At 48.3% G+C, this 27,401-nt stretch overlaps 1 protein-coding gene across 1 annotated transcript in view; it reads right to left on the bottom strand.

The window, feature by feature from the left end:
• Nucleotides 1-27,401, bottom strand: part of POLR1A (RNA polymerase I subunit A) — a 78,124-nt gene that overhangs the window by 15,547 nt on the left and 35,176 nt on the right. Inside the window, exons 14-24 of the mRNA XM_060117017.1 lie at nucleotides 25,084-25,275; nucleotides 13,074-13,223; nucleotides 11,730-11,913; nucleotides 9,300-9,382; nucleotides 9,022-9,180; nucleotides 6,919-7,017; nucleotides 5,761-5,913; nucleotides 4,391-4,473; nucleotides 2,533-2,698; nucleotides 1,472-1,693; nucleotides 349-563 (exon numbers count right to left, since the gene is read on the bottom strand). Coding sequence (XP_059973000.1) covers nucleotides 349-563; nucleotides 1,472-1,693; nucleotides 2,533-2,698; nucleotides 4,391-4,473; nucleotides 5,761-5,913; nucleotides 6,919-7,017; nucleotides 9,022-9,180; nucleotides 9,300-9,382; nucleotides 11,730-11,913; nucleotides 13,074-13,223; nucleotides 25,084-25,275 — 1,706 coding nt within the window. The remainder of the gene's footprint in view (nucleotides 1-348; nucleotides 564-1,471; nucleotides 1,694-2,532; nucleotides 2,699-4,390; nucleotides 4,474-5,760; nucleotides 5,914-6,918; nucleotides 7,018-9,021; nucleotides 9,181-9,299; nucleotides 9,383-11,729; nucleotides 11,914-13,073; nucleotides 13,224-25,083; nucleotides 25,276-27,401) is intronic.

Below are 27,401 nucleotides of genomic sequence, written 5' to 3'. Positions count from 1 at the left end.
CGGGGGAGAGAATGGTCTGTCCCGGGTCACAGGGTTGGCAGCTGCTGACCAGAGTCCCTGATTCTCACATAACCGTGCCCACCTCACCACACTCAAGAGAGGGGCCACCTGTGCAGGGCTCTGTCCCCGCAAAGCGCTCCTCTCCGTCATGGCCCAGATGGGGGGTGCACTCCTGCCTACCTGCTCTCATCCGTCCCACAGGCCTCAGGGCCTGCAAGGCGTCCTCTGTCTCACTTCCCTCCTTCTTGCTGGAGTCTTGAACCCAGGAGGCTGCCAGAGTGGGCGGGGAAGGGCCTGAGAAGCAGATTCTCCCTCTGTGTGTGCTGTGCAATAAATCAATGTCATTACCTGTCCAGAGAGAGCTCCGATTTCTCGTAACTCCTCTCTGCTTGAGCTGCCCACTCACGACTGTAGTCATCCACCTTCTTTTCAAATGTTTCTGACACTGATGCAAAGTAGATGTCTGGGCGCCAGACAGACAGACTGGGGTCAGGACAAGGAGCCGCCTTCTTCTGGTATTTCCTCCGGCTTTGCTCACCTAACTCAGCCCACATCCTCAACATCTGAAAGGAAGGATGGGCCTCAGCTATGCTGGAGGACACCAGGAATAGGCTTCTCCTCCTGGGATGCCCAGTAGGATCAGAAGTATCAAAGGCACTGGCTTCAAATGAGAGCAGAGGAAAGAGACAGAAACCTGACGGCGATGAGAAGGCCGTCTTGACATCTGAAACGCGGAGAGACCGAATCCACGCCAGGGCGCACTGCCTGACCAGGACTCTAACAGCGGCTCATCCTGGCCCTTCAAGCACAGGCAGGGTGACCTCGTTAAGTCACTGTCCAAACTGAGCGTCTTGCAGCGCAAAATGGGGCGTTATTAATAATAATACTGGGAGGAGAGGCAAAGCCAGGGTTGTCTCGGGTCAGCAAGGACAGTCACCACAAGCCAGGTGACTGTGCTGCATCCCCGTGTGTCCCCCACTCAGGCTTTCACACGCTCGATGCCCCAAAGCTGTCCCACAGCAGCTGCTTCAAAGCGCTCCCCTGCCTCCTGGCTCCCAGCTGTGCTTGGCTGACGGGAGGTCCCAGAAGCAGAAGGGCATGTGGGAGGAGAGTGAGGCTGGGCATTCCGCCCCCACCCTCTCTAACGGATCTCGGAGCCCAGAACTCTTTACTGAGGGCTCCTGTCAGGTGGCCTCTGCCCACGGCCACCCTCTCCACCCCTGGTGACTGTTCATGCCTGTGGGGGGCGGGTGGGAACCCAACTTACCAGCCCTAGTTAGCTTCCTGGAACCCTGTCCACACCTCTGTAAAGATTCCCTTCCTTAAACCCCTATTTGAGCGCCATGTTTCCTGACCAGCACTGAATGAAGCCCGATTTCATGACTGTACCTTCCACCGGGAAAACAACTCCTCATCCCCTCACCCTCTGACTGATCGCCCACCCCTGCCCCCCACCGAACCCCAGCATTACCTGGTGAGTCTCGGGGCTGCGGCCGTTCCGGTTTGCGCCCTCGAGGTTCAAGGCTTTCACAGCTGCTTGAATTTTCTGGGAATAATTCAAGAAGGCGCCTTTTCTCAGCAGGGTGTTGGAATGCTTGCTTTGCCACTTTTTGATGGCTTTGAAGTGGCGGAGAGCTTTCTGGGGCTCTGCTCTGGATAAAACTTCGTGGAGGTGCTTCGATTTCATTATCACCTAAACAAACAGACCACACGGACAAAACCAAAGAGATGAGGGCGTAACACAAGGGCCATGTCACACAACTTCATGGGACGGAGGTGGCCCGGGTGGAGCCCTCACGATGCCCCTGGGGGGTCTGAGCACCGACTGCTAACCAGGGCCCTCACTCTGTGCCAATCAGGCTTGGGAGCTGGCGGTCTCGGGAGCTGAGGTCACGGGGGAGAGACCGTGATACTCAGAGTCCCTCCAGAACATGGCGCCAGGAGGGAAAGGAGCCAGCCCCGGGGCACAACCTGCGATCCGACCACCTGCTTCCTGACCTTGGACAGGCCATGTCAGCTTCAGTTTCCCAATCTGTAAAACAGGGTGACTGCTGAGCCAACGGTGACGATCGCTCTTGGGGCCGTAAGGTGTGGTATGCAAACCGCGGGCTTGTGTGTCCGAGGGCCTGGGTGCAGACACAAGCCCTGCCACTCACCAGCTCGTCACTTAAACCCTGACCCTCAGCTGCCTTGGCTGTAAAATGGGCAGAGGGTCACCTGCGTCCCCAGGCTGCAGGGAGGAGGAAGGCAGACAGCAGCCATGGTGCTCCAGTTGAGGGCCCAGCACCAGGCAGATGCCCCGCATGGTGCAGTTTTTCTAGACGTACGCGTGCCTCTCTGCCATCTCACGGGATGAAGCACACAGAGGGAGGGGCTCGGACAATGTCAGACGTTCCAAGGCATCGCCTGGTGCTTCTGAGCTCTTCCCACTCTAGTTTTCAGCGGCCACGCCGAGTGGCAAGGCCCAGGGCGGGAGGCCCACCGCACGGCCCCCGCCCCACGGCCCACAGGCGCCGGGGGCCGGCACACTACCTCACAGTTGCTGGCGAGGAAGGGGAACTGCTTGGGCTGCAGGAACTGCGTCTTGGGGATGTCCAGGCCGTCCTCCCCGTACAGGAACTGCACCACGCTGCCGTCGCTATCGCGCACCGTCAGGTCGTACTGGACGACCAGCCCCTCCAGGTGCTTGATGATGCACCTGCACAGGGACCACTGGCTCAGCGCCCACCAGGGAAGCCCCCAGGACAGGCTGGCTCCCGTGCCCCAGGCTCTGAGCTACAGCGCCTCGCGGCCAGGGCCTGCAGCCACGTGTCTGAGGAGGTTGGCTGCCCCGCTCGACCCCGGCTCCTATCTCCAGCCCCAGCTGCTGGGACCACTGCCTGCTCTGTCGCGCCCTGGCACGGCAGGGCTCCCCAGGGACCAGTGTCCTTAGACCCAGGAGGCAGGCAAAGCAGCGGGGCTGTCTTCCCCGTCCAATGCTTCTCTCACCCCATTAGTCCAGAGACTGTCAGGGACAAAGCGGACCTTAGGAACTAAATGCTGACGTGATAGCCCTACCCCGGTGCCTTTTCTCCTCAGTGCTCCCAGCGGTCAGCTGCCGCCCTCAACCTGCCCCCTCTGCTGCCCTGGTGCTGGCCTGAGCTTACTTCTCTGGCCACCCTGCCTTGGTTTCTCCTCCTGCCACCTTCAGAGGGGGTTTCCTAGGAGCCACTGTTCCCCTGAGCTCCAAGGACAGAGCTCGCCACTGTCTTCTTGGCACCCAGCCCAGGGCCTGGCAAGGTTGCAGCTGAGCACCCATGTCCCCTTTGCTGAAGGTGCTGAGGTGCCAGGCACCGCACAGGGCTGCAGCTCTCAGCACCAGCCACGGCCCCGGAGGCTGCATCTCCAGGCCTCTCCCTGGAACGTGTCCCCTTGCTTATCCTGCCGCTGCCCCCCACGCCAGCCACACTTTCTCTCTCCCCTTGGCAGCGTCCTGCTTTCTGTCCCCCAGGCCACTGTGCTGCCACTCAGGCCTGACGCCTCCTGCCTCTTGTTCATTTCAGCCGGTTGCCCCACGTCTTTGCCGCGTCGGCTTCTCCCTTTCCACCGCCACCCACATGGGGCAGCCTTCCAACCCACGGCCCCTCCTGCCTGAAGGAAGGCTCTCGCCCCTTCTGCCATGACCCCCCACCGGCAGAGGCGCCCTGCGGACCTCTGTGCCCTTTGCCCCCGTGGCTGCCGCTCCTCATTCCAGCCGGGATCCCTGACGCCCTCCTCTTCCCGCCCCCACCCCCAGACTTCCGTGATCACTCGATTCCTAGCTTTTTCTACACTCCACAGGTATCCTTGAATGATTTAAGAGGAGGGAGGTGGGGCGTCACCCCTGCTCACAGGTTGATCTGGCCCTGTAATCCACGCCGGATGCAGGAACTCAGGGCGCCCCAGCCCAGACCTGCTTGTTTAATTTCCTCTCTGGGAGGAAAGGGAACACGTAGCTTCTCTGACTGGCCTGTTTGGGCAGGTGGGAGGTTGAAGCTTAAAACTGAGACTGGCCGGGCTCTGAGTGCTGGACTCAAGGGGCCTGGAATCCTCTCTGCCCCAACCGCAGAGCCCTCCCGGGGGGGAGGACCAGTTCATCACCACCCAGGACCTTTCCCCCAGGGAAAGGCGCACACGTGGACGCACGGGCCCTTCCTATAAACCTCTGAGCTCACACTTCACCGATCCTCTAGGAGGGGAAGGATATCTGCTATTTTCTGTCTTGGGCCACCCATGGACATTTCTTTCTAGAAGTTTTTTCATCCAAAGGGATCTTCAGTGAATTGTCGATGAAAATGTGAAAAAACTGACAGAGGTGAACGGACCTGCGACGCTGACGCCACCTGAAGGTGGCAGAACAGGTGCGCTTTACCTTTGGAGGTAGCCGGAGCGGCTGGTCTTCACGGCGGTGTCCACCAGGCCCTCTCGCCCGGCCATGCAGTGGAAGAAGAACTCCTGTGGGAGAAGCGGGGACCCAGGTCCCCGGGGTGGCGGTGAGGACAGTGTGCTTCCTAAAGGGTGGCCCAAGCCGGTGCCCCCGGCGGCTCTGACGTCTCCCACGGCCCCAGGGACTCCTGCCGTCCCCTGGGGTCGCCTCTGTCTTATGCTGCCCGAGCGCAGAGGGACAAACGGAACAGGAGTGACAGCTCCCATTCCCAGGAGTCCGTCCTCAGAGCCATGTCCCACACCCCACACGCACCCCACTTTCCAAACAGAAATGGCACTGGTACCTCACCACGCAGTGTCTTCCAAAATTCCACAACGAGAAACGGGTTTATAACAGTCATCGGCAAACACGTACACGCACACACACACGTGCCGATAAAGATAACATGACCCGAGCTAAAACTCTATGAAACGACCCCACCCCTCACTCGGATGCTTTCTTTACCACCCTACCCTGCTTCGCGCCATGAAGTCAATCCTTTCAGGACCCACGAAGGGGTCGCCGCCACCAGAGTTCAGAACGCTCCGGTCTACGTCAGCTCCCCACCCCCCTTTGCCAGAGGCCACGGATGACCACCGAAGAGTCCGTGTGGGACTGCGGGAGGAGCCCTGGGAGCGGCTGGTGGCCCCGACACAAAGCGTCGGCCCCGTCCACAACCTGGACTTAGCTGTCTGACCACGAGAGGCGGCCTTGCAGAGCCGCACTAGACCAGGGAACAGAAGGTACTAACCGTCGAAAAGCCATTTCTGCCAAGTGTGAAGAGAAAGCCTTTCTCTTAAGGGAGAGTTGTGCTGCTGACTGAGGAAAAACTAGACGTTTGCTACAGCTGGTCAATTTTCCCAAGGTCAAGGAGGAGCCAGGGGAGGTTCTCTTAGGGAAGCTTTGTGAAATAAATCCCTGTGACGCTCCTTTTGGCCACACAGAGCAAACCGATGAGGGGCCTCCCCGTCCCCAGCTGCCCTCAGATGCAGGGAAGAACCAGTCGAGAAAGGACACACAGCAGAAAGAGGGAGAGCTGGGACTGATCTCATTCACCTTCCCATTCATCAGCAATCCTTCCCGAGCACCCACGATGCGCTAGGCACCGGGCTGGGCTCTGGCATTATGATGGCAAACAGGACATGGCTGCGTCCTTTTGGTCCTTGCAGGTCCCAGGGTCTAGTGGTAAGCGGGGATAGCCTGGCACTTATTACTTGGCTGTCTTTGCTTAAAGCTGCTGGTGAGGGTCATAGGCCTCTTACTGTTGAGCTTAAGAGATGAAGATAACAGCCCAAAGGAAAAACCAAAATACATACAGGAGGCTTGATGCCGGTGAGGAATCTGCCAGTGACGAAGCCGCCAGCCCTGGGGGTGAACTCATAAGGCTCGAAGCAGGGCAGTGACTTGCCAGATGCCATCAGCGGGGGTCTCCGACCTTCCAGTTCGATCTGGCCCAGCAGGCACGAGATCTGGGAGAAAGGAAACCCAAAGGCAACTGAAGACCCACATGCTCGTTAAATGATGGTCTGTCCCAGCAGGGGATGGGGGGCCTGCTCTTCCAGAAAAACTGCATGGGATCCAAGTTCCTGACGGCCAACCTAGACTGCTAAACGAGCCAAGAGAGCTGACCTTTCAGGAAGATGACTATGCCTTCCTTTCCATGACGGCGACTTTCGCATTTGGACTCAGTTGAAATGGACGGTGTTTGTAAAAGCAGCCGTGTTTCAGGAGCATCACGTGTTATACTTGGACAGGACCCCCAGGTCCTAACAGGGAAACTGAGACTAGCAGAAAAAGTAGCTTACTGTGATCTTTAACATTCTCAGGTCAAAAGAGAATAAAACTGCCTATTAATGTTCTTGGGGGGAAAAGAGCAGTGAGTCTGGATTTTACTTAGTCAAAAGGGCTTCCCGACGGCCTCCGGCCTTTTAAGCCCATTCCTATTGCTCTCTGCTCACCAGATAATGAGCTGGTCCTTAAGACCCTCTCAAGGTCGTCAAGATTTTTTTTTAAAGTTGCTAAAGTTTGTGAAAATGCTGTGATAGCACTGCAGTAATTGGAGGAGGTAACAAGCCAAAAATTAAAGGTTAAGAAACCTCTAGGACAATGCCTATAATGTAATACTAAATGAAAAAAGCAGATCATGCAAAATTTCAGGATCTCAGCTAAGATCATAAATACACACACACTGCGTTTATATATAATGTGACTGTGTATAATAATACAGTATGTAAGTTTACAATATGTATCTGTCTGATACACATCAGTATCTGGATACTTGTATGGGTATCTGTCTATAACACTTCACAGTGGTTAGCGCCTGCACTGATTTCGACATACTTTTGTATTTTTCAGCACTTGACACATTTTGTACGGAATGCGGATCCTTTTAAAAATAGAAACAAATCTGAAAAGTGCCCCCTGCAACTACCCCACCCTTCCGCAAACCAGCCAGCACCCGCCCTGGCTCACACCTGCATGGTATTCACAGTTGAACCTTTGGCTCCAGACTGCACCATCATCTGCAAGTTGTTCTCTGGGAACTGTCTGTGCAGGCCGAAAGGCATGCATGCCTGCAGATGGAACACACACACTGGTCAGTGACTCACCCTCTTGGGAATCCCAGGTTCAGAAGGTAAATCCAGGATGCAGGAGCCAACACAGACTATTTATCTAGAGAGAAGCGCAAGATCCCACGCGAGGTAAGAAGTCTCATCCAGGGCCTCCCTGGTGGCGCAGTGGTTGAGAGTCCGCCTGCCGATGCAGGGGATACGGGTTCGTGCCCCGATCTGGGAGGATCCCATATGCCGCGGAGCGGCTGGGCCCGTGAGCCATGGCCGCTGGGCCTGCGCATCCGGAGCCTGTGCTCCGCAACGGGAGAGGCCACAGCAGTGAGAGGCCCGCATACCGCAAAAAGAAAAAAAAAAAAAAAAAAAAAAAGAAGTCTCATCCAGCATCAACCCTTCGGCTAGAAGCCCCAGAGAGAAGTCTAAAGGATGGCCCAGTACAGCAGAAACTTAGACAACATTTTAAATCAACTATACTCCAAAATAAACTAAAAAAAAAAAAAAAAAAAAAAAAAAAGAGGATGGCCCAGGGCGCTGCGTTCTCTTGACACCTCTGCCAGGAAGCCGGAAAGGAGATACAGGGGGGCGAGCATCTCCAGTTTGTGATTCTGAAAAGCAGCTGGTTAAAAATAAAACCTAAGGTGGTGCCCTTGGGAACCTGTCCAGCAGAACAAGGCCTGGCCCTGGACAGTAGCAATGATGACCAATGTCTGTGTCACATTCACGTTTCCCAACATGCTGCCCAAGTACCAAGCAGGAGGCTCACCTTGGCTCCTGGGCCAGCGGAAGCGGGCAAAGCCCCCAGGGGGACCAGGGAGATGCTGAGGTGGGGGGAGCTCTGAGTCTATCTAAGCTTCTGCCTAGGGTTGCAGAGACCCAGCCCCACACAGGAGAGGCAGAGTGGATGGGAAGAGATGGAGGAACAAGAAATAATCCTAAGATGCTTCTGAGACAATGCCCCACCTGCAGCATCCCCAGTCAGCCCTAGAAGCTGAGCCTCCTGGTTTTCACGCGGTGCTGGAGGGCTCCTCTGAACCACGCCTCTCAAGGACGGAACTGTACCAACAAGGTCTGCATTCTTGGCAGCTGAGGGGATGCTGGCAGCCAGTCAGAGGACTCCAGGAGCAAACACTGACTTCTGTTGGGCACTGGCCATGCCTCCCTCCCTCCTCCTCAGGTGGGGCCTCAAGGCCCAGGAGGCAGGGTGAGGGCCAGGTGGGTTCCTTCAAGCCGCAGGATTGGGAGCCCCAGCTCTGGGCTGAGAAGGCGAGAGAACGGGGTCTGCCATCCTGGCTTGTGCGGGGACGTCCCTCTCCTTTCTCAGCTGCGCAGGAAGGGGCTTTGGAGGACTGGCAGGGCGCTCACCTGCTCTTCCCATCCCCACCCCCCTGGGGGAGGACACCTGGCTCAGACCGTTCACATCACACAAGATATCACAGCAAGTCCGCGGCAGAGCCGGGACTCGAACCCAGGCCTTCACCCCTGGGTCCCCCATACAAGCAGCCCTGGTGGTTCTGATCCTTCATTCTGCCCCTCCATCCTGCAGTGGCCCCTGGGAAAGATTTCTTCCATCCCCTTTAATGCAGTTACCCCAAAATACAAACATTTAAATTGAAAAATAGTGGGGAATAGTGGTCCAGTAGTTAGGACTTGGTGTTTTCACTGCCAAGGACCTGGGTTCAATCCCTGGTCAGGGAACTAAGACCCTACAAGCTGTGCGTGGTCAAAAAAACAAAAAAACAAATAAACAAAAAAGGAAAAAAGAAAAATAGTGCAATGCCTTCTTTCTCAGCATTCATCAAAGACCCTTCCAGACCCCAACGGGGTGAGGGAATGAAGCCCTTGGCTTTTCAAAACGATCAGTTCTACTCGCCCCACCTCACGTCTCACCTAGTCAGCTATTAAACAGCCAAATTGCTCCAAAGAGCCCAGAGTGAGAATCAAAATGTAATTTTTTTAAAAACCAGCATTCAAAACGGTGGTGGTAAGTGCACACACTGCTGGACGAACCTTGTTAATTTCATTGCTGTAATGGTTCACTTCCTCCTTGAACTTCAGATCAATCATGTTAAAATCCCTCTGGTCTTTGCCCAGATGGGCATCCTGCCACTTCCCTCGGACCTCATCACACGATGCCACTTCTGGAAGGTTTAACGCAGCCCTGACAGCCTAGAATGAGAAAAGGAAAACGTCGAAGGCTGCAGCCAAGTGAGGAGGGTGTGGGCTTCATCTCGTTGGAGCCCAGCCAACCCTCTGCGGCAGGCAGTAGCCACCCAGGCCCTCCTCACCCGGGGTCCACAGTGGGTGGACTCTTCAATGATCCTGTGTCTCCTGACATCTGCCTTCGGCTTGACCAAAATGTCTTCCACGCCTGTGAAGTGAAATAGACAAGCTTGGATGCGACTCGGCCTGACTTCTCACCAGGCCGTGAACTTGGTGAGGTCAGGGCACGGAGCACGGTGCCACGGATGAGGGAGCACCTGAATAACCATGGTGACATTCCTAACACCATTAAGAGACTGCTACCATCTCTTAAGGGCTTACCATTTTACAAATGACAAAACTAAGGCTCGAACTTGAGCCCAGAGTTACAGAGGCAGAAAGTAAATCCAAGCCCACGTCCCAGACTTGTGCTCTTAGCCACCAGCTATACTCCTTCCATTCAATAAAAACATGTTGGATGGATGGGCTAGAGGTGAAGATGACGTTTTGGGTGAAAAACTGAGTTTGAGGAAAGAAGAGAGGGAGGGAGAGGACATCCTAGTTTTGACTCCCAGAAGTCACACTTCGTAGGGACCAGCCTATATGGTTGTGAGAATGTGTGTGCAGGCACACACACAGACATGCTCAAGCCTGGGTGACGGGGACCACCACCGCAGGGTCCCCTTCATTGCACTGGAAGGAGGAAAGCCTGGGTCACTTCAGTTAAGCCTGTCCTTTTGGCTTCAAAGGGCTGAGGAATTCCTCACCTTGGGCAAGAAGTCTTCCCACTCTCTCTTTCAATGAACTATCTTCTGTCTACATCTGAGAGCTACTGGACTCCAAAGTCCCTCTGCCAACGTCTGAGTGGGAAGGGGGACAAACGCTGCAGTGTTCCAAAGCTGGGCTAAGACGGCTGGGACTCCCACATGCAAAGTCCCGGAAGCTTGAAAGCCTCTAAAGAACTTGTGTGAGCAGGAGGGGAAAGAAACTGTCCCTCTGTGAGGAAGCCACAACCAGGAAAGTGGGCCCTTCCATGGGGTCAGCTCCAGACCGCCTTGCTGTCCCTCCAGTGACCTCCGGCTGCGAGTGCTAGAAGGCACCATGGCTAGCCCGGCTTCCCCTCCGAGCTCGACGCCCAGCTTGGCCCTGCGCCCTCTCAGTCTCTCGGCACCAGGTGGTCTTTGCACTTTGGCCAATTTCTCCTCGTACCATGTGCTAAGCAGAGCTGCTTATTAGGTTTGGTCCTCGTCACTGTCTGGGTGTGGCATCTTCCTGCACTTTTCGCTTTTAAAGATATTTGTTCAAGGGTGTTCATCCCAGCAATATCGTGAAAACCAGGAAAGAGCTTAAATGTCTAATAACAGGAACTGGTTAAATAAGCTATGGTACATCTACACAAGTAGAAGAGTCTGTAGCCACAGACCTGAGGATGTCGGTTTATATTTGCTCACCCAAGAGGGCATTTATAAAACACATCTGCAAATGGAGGGTGGGGAGCAGGTTACAGAACACTAGGTAGTGTAGGATCCCCTTTTTTCTGACTGTATTTGCACTTGGAAAGTCTAGAAAGACATACATCAAATCGACATTGGTGGTTATCTCTGGCAGTTGAATGCTGGGTGATTTTAAATTATTTTCACACCTGTACTACATTATTTTGACTTGTCCACAATTAATATAAATTATACAATTATGCAGGCCCCGCTGCAGGCCGACGAGCAAACTCCAGCTGCGGCAGGCCCCACGTCTACACGCCAGCCAGTCCACGGACACAGGGTCTCAGCCCCACCGCTGCTGGTCTCGTCGGCTGGACGATTCCCATGCTCACTGGGGCTCCTGCTCAGCACGCAGCCCGTCATCCATTCCTCACAGGAAACTGCCGAAGGGCTCGGACTCCGCTCTGTGCACCTGGAGACACGCTGCCCTGAATGAGCTCGGGGCACAGAAAGTATCTGCACACTTGTTTTCTCTACCGAAGGCAACTTCCTAAACAGCGGGCTCTCATTTCCAGGGAGGAAGCCCGGGAGTTCCTCTTTCTATCTTAGGATCACCTGACAGGTCTGCCCCAGCATGGTGTTTCCAACCTCACCTGCTGCATCGGGAGGTGCAAGCAGTCCTGACAACAGGGAGGACCCTAGATGGAGTGCGGAGGAGTCTGCACTGGAGGATTCTGGAAGGGCACTTGCAAGAGAGAACGGAGGTGAGTGTGACTGTGAACACATCGGTCTCAGGGACCGGAAACCAGAGAGGGTGGGGCTGAGAAAGAGACAGAGTGGACATGGAGATGGGGGTGCAGGGGGGTGTCCTTCTCTGCTATGTGAAGAAACATGGGGTTGGGGGGCGGGGGAAGCACTGAGAAGGAGCAAGGCTGTGAAGTGTCGCTGGTGGCCGAGTGAGGACGCCTTTGTGGAAGGAGCCCGGCTGTTCCCCCGGAGGCTGCTAGGAGAGCCGGGGAGACGTGCTGGTGGGCATGCTGGCCAGGGGAGGGGGCCCCAGGGCCACCTGCCCACACTCACCCAAAGTGAAGCCTCTGTAGAGCTGCAGGTAGGCGGTGAAGAGGCGGGCCAGGCAGGTGAGGACCTTGCCGCTGGTCTCCCCACCGTAGATCTCGTAGCAGCAGTGCACCAGGCCGTAGGCGGAGCTCCCGTAGTGCGCCTTGTCCAGCACCCCGCAGAGCAGTTCCCCTTCCCTGATGACCACCTGCAGAGGGACGGCCGCCAACGCTGGTCTGGAGGCAACGCCTCCTGTGTGAGGCCCCCAAGCCCACCCCATCTCGTGTCTTGTTAACCTTACTGTAACCTGCCTCAAGCCCTTGATGCAAAGTACACACACACACACACACACGACATTTCAGTGTGTTCTTATGCCCCCTGCTCCCTCCACCATCTGTACTGACTTAAAGTCAAGGATCTGGGCTTCCCTGGTGGCACAGTGGTTGAGAATCCACCTGCCGATGCAGGGGACACGGGTTCGTGCCCCGGTATGGGAAGATCCCACATGCCGTGGAGTGGCTGGGCGGGAGAGGCCACAACAGTGACAGGCCCGCGTACCACACACACACAAAAAAAGTCAAGGATCCTTGACAAAAACCTTGCGGCTGGAAATGAGAACACCTAGCGTCTCAACTTCATAACCGTGACCTTGGCCCAGGTACTCCCTTCCTTGTACCCTGGGAATAAGAAAAACACCACCTTTTAATATCATTTAAGGCCTGAATTTGCACTTCTGTAAAGTTGGGTTCAAGCCTTAGAAGCTAATTCAAGGTGCCACACACGTTAGCATATAATCTAGGAAGGGAGAGAAGATGGGCAGCTTGGGTTCCAAATGCAGGCGTGTTAATGCGTGTTAGACACCGTGACAAGGCACTTGTGAGCCGGGGCCCTGGGGATGCTCCCCCACCAAGAGCACACAGAGGCCTTGGCCATCTTTAGCCTGTTGCTCTCCTGCAGCAGCACTGTGCCCCCCCCCCAACCCCGTGTGGCTGCCCCCGAGGCCTGGTTCCTAAGCACGGAGCTGGGAGGTGTGAAACCTCACAGCAGCGTAATGATCTTCAGCCTGTCAGGGGTCTCAGGGGAAAACACAGGGTCTGCATTTCCAAGCTTTGCTGAGTCAAGTTCAGAGGCCTTCTGCCAGAGAAGCCTTGCCGTGCTGGTTATGAGTTTTACACTGAGAGTCAGATGCTAAGGGTCCACTCTGACTCTTTCCAAAACCGAAGTCGACACAGTTTGGGCACAACTCCTTCCCCTCAGGCACGACTCCTCTTTCTGTGCATGTGTCTCCATTTCTCTGTCTTAATTTTAAATCAAGCTGCCTAAACCCGGGACTAGAAGTCTCCAACCCATACAGCTGGGCAGCCGTACCTGGGACTCGCACATGGAGTCGGGGTTAAAGCCGGGGACAGGCCGAGGAGACTCCTTCACCCAGGCCTTCCCGCCAATCTTCGCCTTTCCTGACAAGTTCAGTGGGACGTGATCCTCTGGGATTATGTTGATGAGCAGCGTGGACACAACCTGGAAAGAAAAAAAGAAGACAAAGCTGATGGCGGGAAGAAAAGCTGAGCTGTTCCCTTTTGGGACCTCCTGTCCCTCTTCGTCCTGAAAGGCAGACAACTCCATTCTGATGAGCTGTAGGTGAAGCAGAAAACAACAAGCAAAAAAACCCCACCACCAACAAAAAAGGGACAGCTTCTTGTCTGTGGGACAAGATCTCAGTTTTTACTTTTCTGCTTACATGACTTAGGAGGGAGTTTAGGATTGGAAACAAACACATACCACTAAGAACTTCACTTCTTCTTAGAGTGAACAATCCCCTAGACTTGAAATTAAGTTCTGGAATAGACCAAAGGAAGAAAAGGAAAATAAACTGCTGTGGGATCACAGTAGAGAAAGATTTAAATTTGTATGTGGTTAAAAAAAAAAAAAAAAAAAAAAAGGAAAACAAAGACAGCAGGGTTGAGAGAGATGACGGGGCTCGTAACACTGCCCTCTGCCAGGGAAAGGCAGCTGTGAGCCCCAGGACTGAGGCAAAGGTCCAAGAACACTCGTCAGAGGCATCCTTCTCTCATTTTCAGGCCACATCAAAACAGATGACAATTATCACATACAGTTAGTAATGTCCTCCCACAGAACAGTGCTGACTTTCTGGTGGGCACCAAAGAGGAAAGGATATACAGACTAAGAATCCAGAGTTTTCCCTCTGAAGAGCTTCACAGAGGAGGCCCGAGGTATGTGACTGAGAAGCAGGCTGCAGTGAAGCTTTGGGGATAAGGGGGTGTCCCAGGGTCCACTCCATCACTGATGGGTCGTGGGCTGGGGGGCAAAGGGTTATGTTCTCTTAGCCTTAGCATTGCTCACGTGTAGCACAGAGATGAGATCCGTTCATTCATTCAGCAATTATACATCGAGGGCTTACTTTGAGCCAGGCGCTGGGGGCGTCATGAATAAAACAGTCTCTGCCCTCAGTGGAGCCTCCAATCCCGAGTGGATCCACACTTTGGAGGAAAATAAAGCTGGGAAGGAGGACCCAGAGCAGAGCAGGGGGAGAGAGTACCTGGGATTTTACGTAAGATAGGCAGGGAAAGCCTCACCACGAAGGAGAAGGGAGCCCTGCAGAGATCAGATCATGCGTTTTGGGCAGAAGGCTTTTCGTCTGAGTGAGAAGGAAAGGTAACTGGAAAGTTTTGATCAAAGGAGTGACGTGCTCAGACTTAACTTGTAGCAGGATCACCTGTTCCAAATCCATTCCTGGTCTGGACTTTGAAGCTAAATAAATGCTGCAAAGAATAAGCCTCCCAAGTGAGACTGATAAGAAGGATTGGCACTTTAGAAGCAGCTATTAAGGCATCCTGAGTGGGGAGCACATGGGACGTGTGTGAGGTCTCAACTTCGCCTATCACAGGGCGCGCTGGCGATGTGATTGCTCGGCCACCCAAGGGCTCCCACACAATTCACTTCTACACAGCTAATACCAGAAATAAATTGATTTGACTGGGATTAATTATGGCTACTGAAAGGCCGGGGAGTCCTTCCCCTGCCCAATTGGGCCCATCAGTATGGCCATCCACTCAATACACGACTGCCAGCAGGAGGCCAAGAGAGACGATTTCGCAAACAGCTGCTCCACAGGGAAGCCACATGGGGACAGCCATACCTGGGGATGACCACGGGTCAGCTCCACAGAGGCCAAGAGCACGCATTCCCAAAGACGCGGCAGGCTGGGGGCAGGCAGACCGGTCCGACAGGCCCAGGGCTGAGGAGGGGCTGGGAGCCATCAGCTGGCATCAACAGCTCTTTGTGTGCCTGTGCCCCACAAAGAAGTATCTATATGTGCACAATGGGGTCGGGGCAGCTACGAGAGCAGCTGTCTTTTCACGCGTGTGCTCTGGGAACCAGGGACAACTGGCAACAGCATCGTTAAAGAGAGCAGACAACAGTCCTTGTTACCCCTCAGAAAATGAGCAGGAAGGTCACGGCCCCCGCTCTTCACAAGGCTGGCACCGCCAGGAGAGGGGGTGAGGAGCAAAGGCAGGAGGGTGACTTCCCTGGGATGCTGACCACAGCTGCACCTCAACCACAGTGCCCCATGCCTAGTGGGGACCGCCAGCTGGGCACAGTCAGGATGGAAAATCTGAGAGAAAGGTAACGTATGTATCCAACCATTCTAAGGACAGGGAGATGTGACCTGCCACCTAATCTGTAAAATCAAGGGGGCAGTAAAAGCATTTGACAATCTCAATACCCTTTCACGATAAAAACACTCAACAGACTAGGAATAGGAAGGAACATCATCAACCTAATAAAGGGGAGGCATCAATGAAAAACCTACATCTACCATTTTCAGTGAGCAAAGACGACGCTTTCTGCCTAAGATCAGGAACAAGAAAAGAATGTGTGCTCCTGCCACTCTATTCAACAGAGGTTCTAGCCAGGGCAATCAGGCATGGAAAGAATAAAGCTGCTTTCAGATTGGAGAGTAAGAATGAAAACTACCTCTAATTGCAGATGACATAACCTTATGCAGAGAGAACCCGAAGGAATCCACAAAAAATTATTAGAGCTACTAAATGACTTCAGCAAAGCTAAAGGATATAAGATCAACATTCAAAAATCAACCGTAGGGCTTCTCTGGTGGTGCAGTGGTTAAGAATCCGCCTGCCAATGCAGGGGACATGGGTTCGAGCCCTGGTCTGGGAAGATCCCACATGCCACAGAGCAACTAAGCCCGTGTGCCACAACTACTGAGCCTGCGCTCTAGAACCCGCGAGCCACAACTACTAAGCCTGCGTACCGCAACTACTGAAGCCTGCACGCTTAGAGCCCATGCTCTGCAACAAGAGAAGCCACCGCAATGAGAAGCCCGCGCACTGAAACGAAGAGCAGTCCCCGCTCGCTGCAACTAGAGGAAGCCCGTGCGCAGCAACAGAGACCCAACACTGCCAAAAATAAACAAACAAATAAATTTGTTTTTTAAAAAATCAACCATATTTCTACACATCAACAATGAACCACCTGAAAATGAAATTAGGAAAACAATTCCATGTACAATAACATCAGGAAGAATAAAATACTCAAGAATAAATTTAACCAAAGAAGTCCAAAACTTGTAAGTGGAAAACAATAACATACTATTTAAAGAAATTAAAGAAGATCTAAGCAAATGGAGAGACATCATGGATTGGAAGACTTCATACTGTTAAGGTGGCAACACTCCCCAAACTGATCTACAGATTCAATGCAATCCCTAATAAAATTCCAACTGCCAGTTTTACATAAGTGACAAGCTGACCCTACAATTCATATGGAAATGCAAGGCACCCCAAAGAGCCAAAACAATCTTGAAAAAGAACAAAGCTGGAGGACTCACATTTCCAGATTTTAAAACTTATTTCAAAACTACAGTAATTAGGACATGATATTGGCATAAAAACAGACATATTGATTAAGAGACTAGAAATGAGAGTCTAAAAATAAACCCATACATCTGTGGTTAACTGACTTTTAACAAGGGTGCTAAGAACATTCAATGGAGAAAGAATAGTCTTGTCAACAAATGGTGCCGAGACAACTGCATCTACTGGCAAAAGAAGGAAGCTGGACCCCTACCTCACACCACATAGAAAAATTAACTCAAAATGGATCAAAGACCGACATGTAAGGGCTAAAACCATAAAACTCTTAGATGGAAACACAGCTGTAAATCTGTGCACCCTTGGATTAGGCAACAGGTTCTCAGGTGTGACACCCAAAGCACAGGCAACGGAAGAAAAAGTCAATAAATAGGACGTCATCAACAGTAATATGTGTGTGTTGAAGGGCACTATCCAGAAAGTGAAAAAAACCACCCAGAGGATGGTACAAAATATCTGTGTGTCATATATGTGATACAGATCTAATAGTCACAATATATAAAGAACTGTCAGAACTCAACAATTAAAAAGACGAACAACCCAATTAATAAATGGGCAGAGGGCTTGAATAGACGTATCTCCAAAGAAGATATTATAAATGGCCAGGAAGCATATGAAAAGATGCTCAATAGTTTTAATCATTAGGGAAAGGCAAATGAAAACCACAACGAAACACCACTTTGCACCCACTAAGATGGTTATTTAAAAAACAAAAGACAAATAAGTGCTAGAGTGTGGATGTGCAGAAATTGGAACCCTCATACATTGCTGGTGGAAACGTAAAATTGTATAGCTGCTTTGGAAAAACGTTTGGTAGTTCCTCAAAAATGTTAAACACAGAATTACCATATGACCCAGCAATTTCACTCTTAGCTATATATTCAAGAGAACTGAAAGTACACATTCATATAAAAACTGGTGCATGAATACTCAATGCAGCCTTATTTATAACAGCTGAAAAGTGGAAACGAGCCAAATATTCCATTTATCAGCTGACAAATGAATAAACAAAATGTGGTATAACCATACAATGGAATATTATTCAATCATGAAAAGGAATGAGGTACTGTTCACGCTACGACATGGATGAATCTTGAAGACATTATGTTAAGTAAAAGTACCAAGCCACAAAAGCGTACCTAACTTGTATGATACTGTGTATATGAAATGTCCAAAACAGGCAAATCAACAGAGACAGAAAGTGATTGCCAGGGAATGGGGGAAGGAGGAATCAGGGGTGACTGCCAATAGGTACTGAGCTTCTTTTGGGGGTTATGGAAATGTTCTGGAATTAGCAGTGATGACTGTACAACATAAAGAATACACCGAAAAAAAAACCCACGGAATTATATACTTACCAAAAATGGTAACTTTTCTGTTAAGTATGAATTACATTTCAATAAAAAAAACAAGGATGCCAGACAAGATGATTTGAGGTCCTTACCTACACTAATATTCTAGAAGTGCATAATTTACTTTCTGGTCATAAACTATGCTAGGGAGGAAAGATCATACCTGCAACATTCTTTTAAACTGTGAAGGGAGGCAAAATCTACAAGAATTATAATTATTTATTATTTAAATTATTTATATGAAGCCTGTATTGAACTTTAAAAAATGTTCTAAAAATTAAATGGACTTCTTTTTTAAAAATGTTTTGAAATGTGTATACCCTTTAAGCCAGCAATCACAATTCTAGGAATTCATTTAAAATATATACCAACGAAAAGTACACTAGTATAGATATAAGTGGGTGTCCACCACAGCACTGTTCAGAATAGTAAAAAACAGGTAACAATCTACACGTCTGCCAATAGGAAATTCCCTGGCGGTCCAGAGGTTAGGACTCAGCGTTCTCACTGCCGGGGCCCTGGATTCGATCCCTGGTCAAGGAACTAAGATCCCATAAGCCACTCAACGTGGCCCAAAACAAAACAAAAAAACCACAACAACAAAACAACTGGACACTCATTAAATGTCTGCCAATAGAGAGACAGTTAAATCAATTATATATATCCACATTATTGGGTACAACACAGAATGGGTTAAGAAGAATGAAGTCAATCTACACGTACAGACAGAATGAACCCCACGATACATCATTAAGTGAACTAAATATGTCACAAAGCAATTACAAGAAAGGTTCTGTCAACCTAGCACATGAAAACAGTTAAATAAACTTCATGCTATATTTGGAGTGTGTTAGGGTGGTTCAAATTAAAAATACAAACTGCCTGAAATAATGGGATTCCCTTTGGAGGACCTGGTGGCTCAATTAAAGTAAGCCGTCTTACAGACCAGTTAAAATTGAGGTCGACGTGGCTGAGGATGAGGTAAGTGCATGCCTCAGGCACCAGAATATCATGGATAAAGAAGTGGTCTTAAATACAAGCTCAAAATTGAATGTCAAAATTAATCATGGTTCACGGTTCTCCTGAGTAGGTATAATATGATTCCATTTTTATTTCTTTCCTATGACAGTATGCACATACATGAAAAATGGGATTGGACAGAGAGGAAATTTTCCCTTTTTCCTTTCATATTACTGTCTCTTTATTTATTTATTTTTATAAATTTATCTATTTAATTTATTTATTATTTTTGGTTGCATTGGGTCTTCGTTGCTGCCGCAGGCTTTCTCTGGTTGCGGAGAGCGGGGGCTACCCTATGTTGGGGCGTGCGGGCTTCTCATTGCAGTGGCTTCTCTTGTTGCGGAGCACGGGCTCTAGGCACGTGGGCTTCAGTAGCTGTGGCTCGCGGGCTCTAGAGCGCAGGCTCAGTAGTTGTGGCGAACAGGCTTAGCTGCTCCGCAGCATGTGGGATCTTCCCGGACCAGGGCTCGAAGTCGTGTCCCCTGCATTGGCAGGTGGATTCTTAACCACTGCGCCACCAAGGAAGCCATACTGTCTCTTTATTTAACAAGAAACTTCTACAGTTAAAAAGAATTTAAAGGGCAGAGATCTAATAAATGAAATCAGCAAGGTTGCTGAATCAAGGACAATATACAAAAATTAATTGTATTTCTATATACCAACCATAAACAATTAGGAAATTTAAAACATAATATCATCTATAATAGCAATACCTAGGAATGAATCTAATGAAAGATGAGCAAGACTTTTATGTCATCAAAAGACATACTGTGTTCATAATTTGGAAGATTCAACACTGGAATGTAATCTCAGAAGAACTCCTGGCAGGTACTTTTTTGCAGAAGTATACAAGATGACTTTGAAATTTATATGGAAATTCACAGGGCCAAGAATATTCAAGATAGTCATGAAGAAGAAGAAAGCTGGAAACTTTTACTATCGAAAATCAAAACTTACTATAAAGCTACAATAATTAAGACAGTGTGGTATTGGTGCAATGGGATCAAACTAATCAATGGACCTGAAATGAGTCCAGGAGTGGACCTACACATACACAATTAGTTGATTTACAACACAGGAGATACAACACAGGAGCAGAGGAAAAACAGTGGTCTTTTCACCAATGATGTTGTGTCAACTGGATAGTCCTATGGGAAGGAAATGAATCCTGACCCCTTCCTCACATCCACAACACCCACAAAATGCAACTCCAGGCAGACAGGAGACCTAAGCATGAATGGGCAAACCATAAAGCTGCTTAACAACGATACAGGGAAATACCTTAATGACCTTGGGGCAGCCAAGTAGTTTTTATACAGGACTAGCCATAAAAGGCAAAGCCTGGTGAATTATATTTCACAAAGAACTTCTGATCATCAGAAAACAGCATTAAGTGAAAGGGCAAAAAGGCCAGCCATCAAGCAGAAGGTATTTGTAATACATATATCTGGCAATGGACTTACACTAGAATATATTTCTAAAACTCTTACCTAGTAATAAGAGAATGGCATAGACTAAAAAAAAAGCAAAAGACTTAACAGGCACTTCACAAAAGGTGAGATCCCAGTGGCCATAAGCATATGAAGAGGTGCTTAACCTCAGTTGTCATTAAGGAAATGTAAACTAAAACCACAATAAGACACCACTACACACCCATTTCAATGGCTAAATTTACACCCATGGGGGAAAAGACAAAAAATAAAAAACACCCAAACGAAATGGGACAATAATATGAAGTTCTGCTGAGAATAAGGAGTAACCGGAACTCTCATGCCCTGCTGGTGGAGGTGTAAATTGCTACAAGCACTTTGGAAAACTGTTTATTAAACTATTTATTAGAGCTGAAGGTAGATCTTATGACTCAGCAATTTGATTCCTTGGCATTTACCCATCAAAATGCATATATATGCTCAACAAAAGACATGTACAAGAATGTCATAGTAGCCCTATCTGTAACAGCCAAATGAAGACAATCGAAGACAACCCAAATGTCCATCAACGGTAAAATGGACAAATATACAATGGTATATTCATATAATATAACACCACACATCAACAGAAGTGAACAAACTACGACCACATGTGATGACATGAGTGACTCACACAAAGATATGATTTACTCTATGATCCCATTTATGTAAAGTTCAAGAAAAGACAAAACTTACCTATAGTGTTAGAAGTCAGGTGAGTGGCTACCTTTGGGGAGGGGCAGAAATTGAGAGGGGCCTGGAAGGGTCTTCTGGGGGTGTTGGTGATATTCTACTTTCTGATCTAGGTGACGACTTATGTATTCACTTTGTGAACACTCATTGAGCTATATGCTCGAGATCTGCAGTGACGGGCAAATCTTCTTCCTTTACATGCTCATTTTCAACAAATGGTGAGAGACCTCCGATTCTTAGGTGGAAAGAAAACCACTCAAGAGGCTGTATAAAATGCCCTGGAGAAATAGCCTAAGACTTAATTTTCTAGGGCAGTACAAATAAATTTCCCAAGCTAAGTTCCTTATTTCCTGATTCAAAACATGGCTTCTCTCTGTAGAATCAGACTGAGTCACTAACAAATTCTTGCGCAGTGCGGTCACTCTTCCCCTTTTCATCTATTTGCAAAGAAATAACAGCTTGTACCAACCTCTCAAAAAACACTGAAAAATCTCAACTGCAACAGAAATAAAACCTGGGCCTATTTTCCAATTCTATTTCATTATAAAGTAAGCATAGGCCAGAAATGTTAAACAGTGAAAAGGAAATTATTCCTAACACAAACCAAATTACTCTATCACTTTGATCTTTTTTATGTCAAAGTTTTTGCCCATATACATTTTTAACATGTTCCAACTGTGATTACACATAGAACTGTGTAGTCTATTTCTTCTTTCAACATTATGTCAGAGAATTTTCCAGACAGTTACATAACTTTTTAAAACCACTATTTTAAACAACTACATAATATCTTAACAAATGGATATCCCACAATTTACTTAGCCCCAGGGCTGAGTATCTAGGTTTTTCTAATTTCCACCACTATAAACCACGATGTCATGGACTGCTTTTTTCAAGTTATCTTTTACTATACTTCAGATGATTTCCTTAGGCTGGATTCTCAGACTGAAGGGAATGAACATATTCGTAGCTCTAGATATACAGTCTTTGTCCACCATTTGGTTCTATTTTGAACTCACTGCTTATGTTTAAACAAAATCCTAATAATAAATTCTGGACACTTACTTAAGAATTAAAATCCCTTTATGTCCAAGATAACTTGAGATGACTTACAAAATAAAGACACACACAAAAGAAATAATAAAAAGAATATAAGTGGACAAATACATATAACCAGCTAAACTGGGGGCTAGCAAACTACAGCCTACAGGCCGTATCTGGCCCACCATCTGTTTTTGTAAATAAAGTTAAATTGCATCGCAGTCACGCTCATTCATTTAAGCCTTGTCTATGTCTGCTTTCACGTTACAATGGCAGAGCTGAGTAGTTGTAACTCAGAGACTGTATGACCAACAAAGCCTAAAATATTTTCTCTCTGGATGTTACAGAAAAAGCTCACCAATCCCTGAACTAAACTTAACTGCAAAATTCCCCATCTATTCTGTTAAATAAACTTCTGTTTCTGGCCAGGATAGAATAATGGTGACCTGGGTTCACATCCACTAGAAACAAAAACAATAACAACAAAAGCAGACATGAACATGAAACATGAGTATAAAACAAAGGTTTTCAATACAGGGACCTTAGGAAATGAAGGACAGGGATCAGCAAGGATACAGTACACTTGAACTATCTGTCACCTGAACCTAACTGATACTTACAGCGCACTCCATCCAACAACAGAGGAATACGTGTTACTTTTAAGGACACACAGATCATTTACCAAGACAGACTGTATTTGAAGTCATAAAACAAATCTCAATAAATTGAAAAGGATTCAAGTTATCCAAGGTATGCTCTCTGGCCACAGTGGAATTAAATTTGCAATCAGTAATACAGACATCTGGAAAACCCCTAAATATTTGGAAACTAAATCATGTACTTCTCAATAACTCAGGGGTCAAAAAAAGAGAAATTCTGAAGTGCATGTAAATGAAAATACAACATGCTTAGGGGAAATTTTATATATAAAATGCCAATATTAAAAGAAGGAAAAAAGTTTCAAATCAGTGACTTCTGTTTCAACCTTAAGTAACTAAAAAAGAAAAGCAAATCAACCCCAAAGTAAACAGAAGAAAGGAAATAAAGATCAAGGTGAAATCAATGAAACAGAAAACAGAAAACTAGAGAAAGTCAATAATAGCTGGTTCCCTGTGAATAATAAAACTGACAGACCTCTAAGCAAACTGAGCAGGAAAAAGAGAGAAGACACAAATTACCACTATCAGAAATGAGACAGGGGCCCCACCTTCAGATTCTACAAATAGAAAAGGAAAGTAAAGGAATATGATGAATAACTTTACGCCTATAAATTCAATAACTTAGATGAAATTCCTTGAAAAGACAAAGCAGTAAGGTTCCTCCAAGAAGAGATAATCTAAATAGCCCTATATGTATTAGAGAAATAGAAATTTTAGTTAAACAAACCTTCCTAAAGAGAAAACTCCAGGTCCAGATGGCTTCACTGGTGAATTCCACCAAACATTTAAGGAAAAAATAATATCAATACTACACAAACCCTGGGGACTTCCCTGGTGGCGCAGTGGTTAAGAATCCGCCTGCCAGGGGCTTCCCTGGTGGCACAGTGGTTGAGAGTCCGCCTGCCGATGCAGGGGACGCGGGTTCGTGCCCCGGTCCGGGAAGATCCCATATGTCGCGGAGCGGCTGGGCCCGTGAGCCATGGCCGCTGAGCCTGCGCGTCCGGAGCCTGTGCTCCACAACGGGAGAGGCCACAACAGTGAGAGGCCCGTGTACCGCAAAAAAAAAAAAAAAAAAAAAATCCGCCTGCCAATGTAGGGGACACGGGTTCGAGCCCTGGTCCGGGAAGGTCCCACATGCCGTGAAGCAACTAAGCCCGCAAGCCACAACTACTGAGCCTGCAAGCTACAACTACTGAGCCTATGTGCCACAACTACCGAAGCCCGCGTGCCTAGAGCCCGTGCTCCGCAGCAAGAGAGGCCACTGCAATGAGAAGCCCGCGCACTGCAACGAAGAGTAGCCCCCACTCGCCGCAACTAGAGAAAGCCCGTGTGCAGCAATGAAGACCCAACGCAGCCAAAAATAAATAAATAAATTTATTTAAAAAAATACTATACAAACTCTTACAGAAAACGGAAGAAGAGTAAATACTTCCCAACTCATCCTATGAAGCCAAGGTTACCCTGATACCAAAACCAGGCAAACAAATGACAAGAAAACCACCTATCAAAATCCCTCATGTACACAGAGGCAAAAAATTCTACACCAAAGTTTAGCAAATACTACCTCATAACCAAGTAAGGTTTATCTCAGGAATACAAGTTGGCTTAGTAACTAAAAAGCAGTCAAGTCCCAGGTCCGCAGATTTAAAGAACTGCAGAGCTGGGAGAGACCTTAGGGCTCATCAACCTGAACCCTTTTGTGTTACAAATGAAGAACTGAGGCTGAGAGGGCCGAGATCACATAACTGATTAAGTATAGTATGACGGTCTGGGTGTTAGAAAGTTCTGGGTTTGAATCCCAACTCTGGCTCCTATGGACTTGGGCATGTAACAGCTTCTCCAAACTTCATTATCCTCATCTGCTAAATGGTGATAATGATGGTTTCTGCAGCGCAGGTTGGTTGTGAGGGTTAAGTAAGATAACATACTTGAAGCACCCCCAACAAACCTTAACTACTGCTCCCATCAGCACCACCGCCTATTACCACCGTATCTGGATTCTGAGGACACTGAGTTTAAGTTAGAAGCAAAGGACAGAAACTACGCAGCTTACGCACAGCAGACACTCCCTTGAAACCATCTACACACAAAAACCCCATCAAAGAGAGAGTCAGACTATTGTTTGATTTGCCATTTCTGTTTCTGGCCTGGGCTCTCCTGGGAACAAGAACCTCTTTACTGAGTGGCCTGTTTCCGTTTTTTATAGCCACCATTTGTTTTCTCCCAATTACCTGCTTTCCTGTCCACAGCGGACAGGGCTTCAGGATGGCAGGAGGAAACAGCTTCACACGCCCCACTCTGTCTGTGAGTCCTCGGTACACCAGCTCCATATACTGCTCCCGGCTGAAAAAGCAGCCTCGAATGGTCATGTTGGCACCCGAAACCATGTGATCTTGGATCAGCCCTGCCAATGGCTGGCCATCCTACAAACCAAAACAGATAAGAGGAGAACAAAGGAAAAACTGAAGTCGCATTCTAATTCCTAATCCTGTGCTTGGGAGCTGCCCGCTAGCAACGGCCCTCCTTTACATCCCCGTACTGTCCTGTCTGTGAGCCGCACCAGGCCGGTGCTTGGGCTTCCCATCTTGAGAGCAAACTGCCTACCGGAGCACATGACCAGGGCTTCCTGACCAGCTCCCACCTTTGCCTTTTGCCCACTGTTCTGTATCAAAACTGCTGCAAATTCATCCAGGCCCCCTAGCCTTCTCTCTCCATAATCCTATCTGTTTCTAGTTACTCCAGCATATTTCTGGCATTTGTGCATAAATTTAGTCTGGCTGCTGTTAGCTGTGTCCTTGTTTTTATATTTTGGTTTTACGCTTTGGTATTTTTCACACATTTCTGGCCTGGTTCTCCTCTAAATCAGTCATCCATTCAACAAATATTTATTGAGAGCCTACTGTATGCCTAGGCACTGGGTTAGACCTTTAATCTACTCCAGTGGCCCAAGCAGACACGATCCTTCATGATGAGAAAGAGCTAGACAGTAAACAAATGACTGGACGGATCCAGTATCACAAGGAGTTTTAAATACGGGAGGAAAACAACAGGATGGGTCATCACGTAGATTTGGGGTGAGGAGGATGGTCAGGAACGGTGTCTCTGGGGGGCAGTACTGCAGCCTGGCCTGAGGAGTGACTTGGAGCGGGCCAGCACAGGGAGGGTGGGGTTTGGGCCGAGGCTCCTCAAGAGGGTTGTGGAAGGCTTTGACGTGTGTGACTGCACAAGGAAAGAATGCCTGCTGTCAGCATCTCTTCATAATGCAGCACGTATCCATGGTAGGCTGTTATTCACCAGATGTCAAAACAAGGGCCTTTATAAAGGCCTCAGTTGGGTGGGTACATTCATCTTTCCACAGCCTTTCTGATCCCCAGTCTCCTGAACCCTATCTGCAGGTCTGCCCTCATGGCAACATAAGGCACACTAAAGTAAAAATAGCTGTGCCCGCTGACATTCTCTAAGAAGCAGTTTTTGCAACCTTTTCACTGTTTATGGGAACTTGAGAAAAATCTGTGCCTCGGATCTACAGATTGTTATCATTTGCTGATTTGTTAAATACTGCCCAATATTATGTCCATGTTTCATAACTAAGGAACTCACAAATGCAGCCATGGAGAAGCGCCAGGAATTTAACCACATGCACTGATTCAAAGGCTAAAAAGGATGCTTGTCAAACAGTCTCAATACTGTGGCAACGGGCTTTATGTAAACGCAAAGATAATTATTACAGATGAGCTGAATAGGTGGTGCAGATGGAAGGCGAGATCAGATGGGGCACGCAGCCCTTCTTACGAAGCCTCTGAGTTATGAACGTGAATAAAAAAATTACACTCTGTGTCTTAGTCCAAAGACAAGGTCTTATTTTGCTTAGAGGAAAAACCCAAAACAGTATTAGGCATTTGACTCATCCCACAGTCTTTGGGGGCAGATATAGATTTTCCCTTTTGCTTTTTTCCTTTAAAGAACATAATTATCAGTTATGGGATCTAGTCAGTGCCTCTCTCCATCCAGACTTTTCCATGACTAGAAAATTACCTTAATGGCTAAACTGCTTTCAGTGCAATAATCATGAATTCTAGGGAGGAATACTGATTAAAGCAATTTACTAAGGGTCTACTTATAGTTCTGAATTTCCTAAATCTGCTTAGGATCAGAAAGACCATCTCTGAATCAAAAACCCAGGTGATTGTCAGCTATCCTATTCCACCTAATATCACAGCAAAATGACAATACAATTGATGTCTTTGGTCAGGATGCTTTGAGAATTAGGGTATTCTGTGACTTGAATTTCGTAGCTAAGTCACAGTCTGGAAATTATGTCTCAAGCCTTGTTTAAAAAACTTCCATGAAGCATTGGCCCTCAGTAGATACAACAAACTGAAGAAAAAAATAAGAATCCACACAGAAACATGTAAATGAAAAGTGTAACTGTTTTCTTGGAAAAGAAACAGCTAGAGTTCCATTCGTCTCCCATTTTAAGTAAGAAGACAACCTCCAACCCTGTTAAACACATATAACCAACAATAAAATGAACTTAAATCGGGTACTA

The sequence above is a fragment of the Mesoplodon densirostris genome, chromosome 14, assembly GCF_025265405.1.
Source record: "Mesoplodon densirostris isolate mMesDen1 chromosome 14, mMesDen1 primary haplotype, whole genome shotgun sequence".
In the NCBI taxonomy this organism is placed as follows: domain Eukaryota; kingdom Metazoa; phylum Chordata; class Mammalia; order Artiodactyla; family Ziphiidae; genus Mesoplodon; species Mesoplodon densirostris.
Note: the sequence above shows the minus strand (reverse complement) of the source record. Positions and strands in the feature narration are given on the sequence as shown.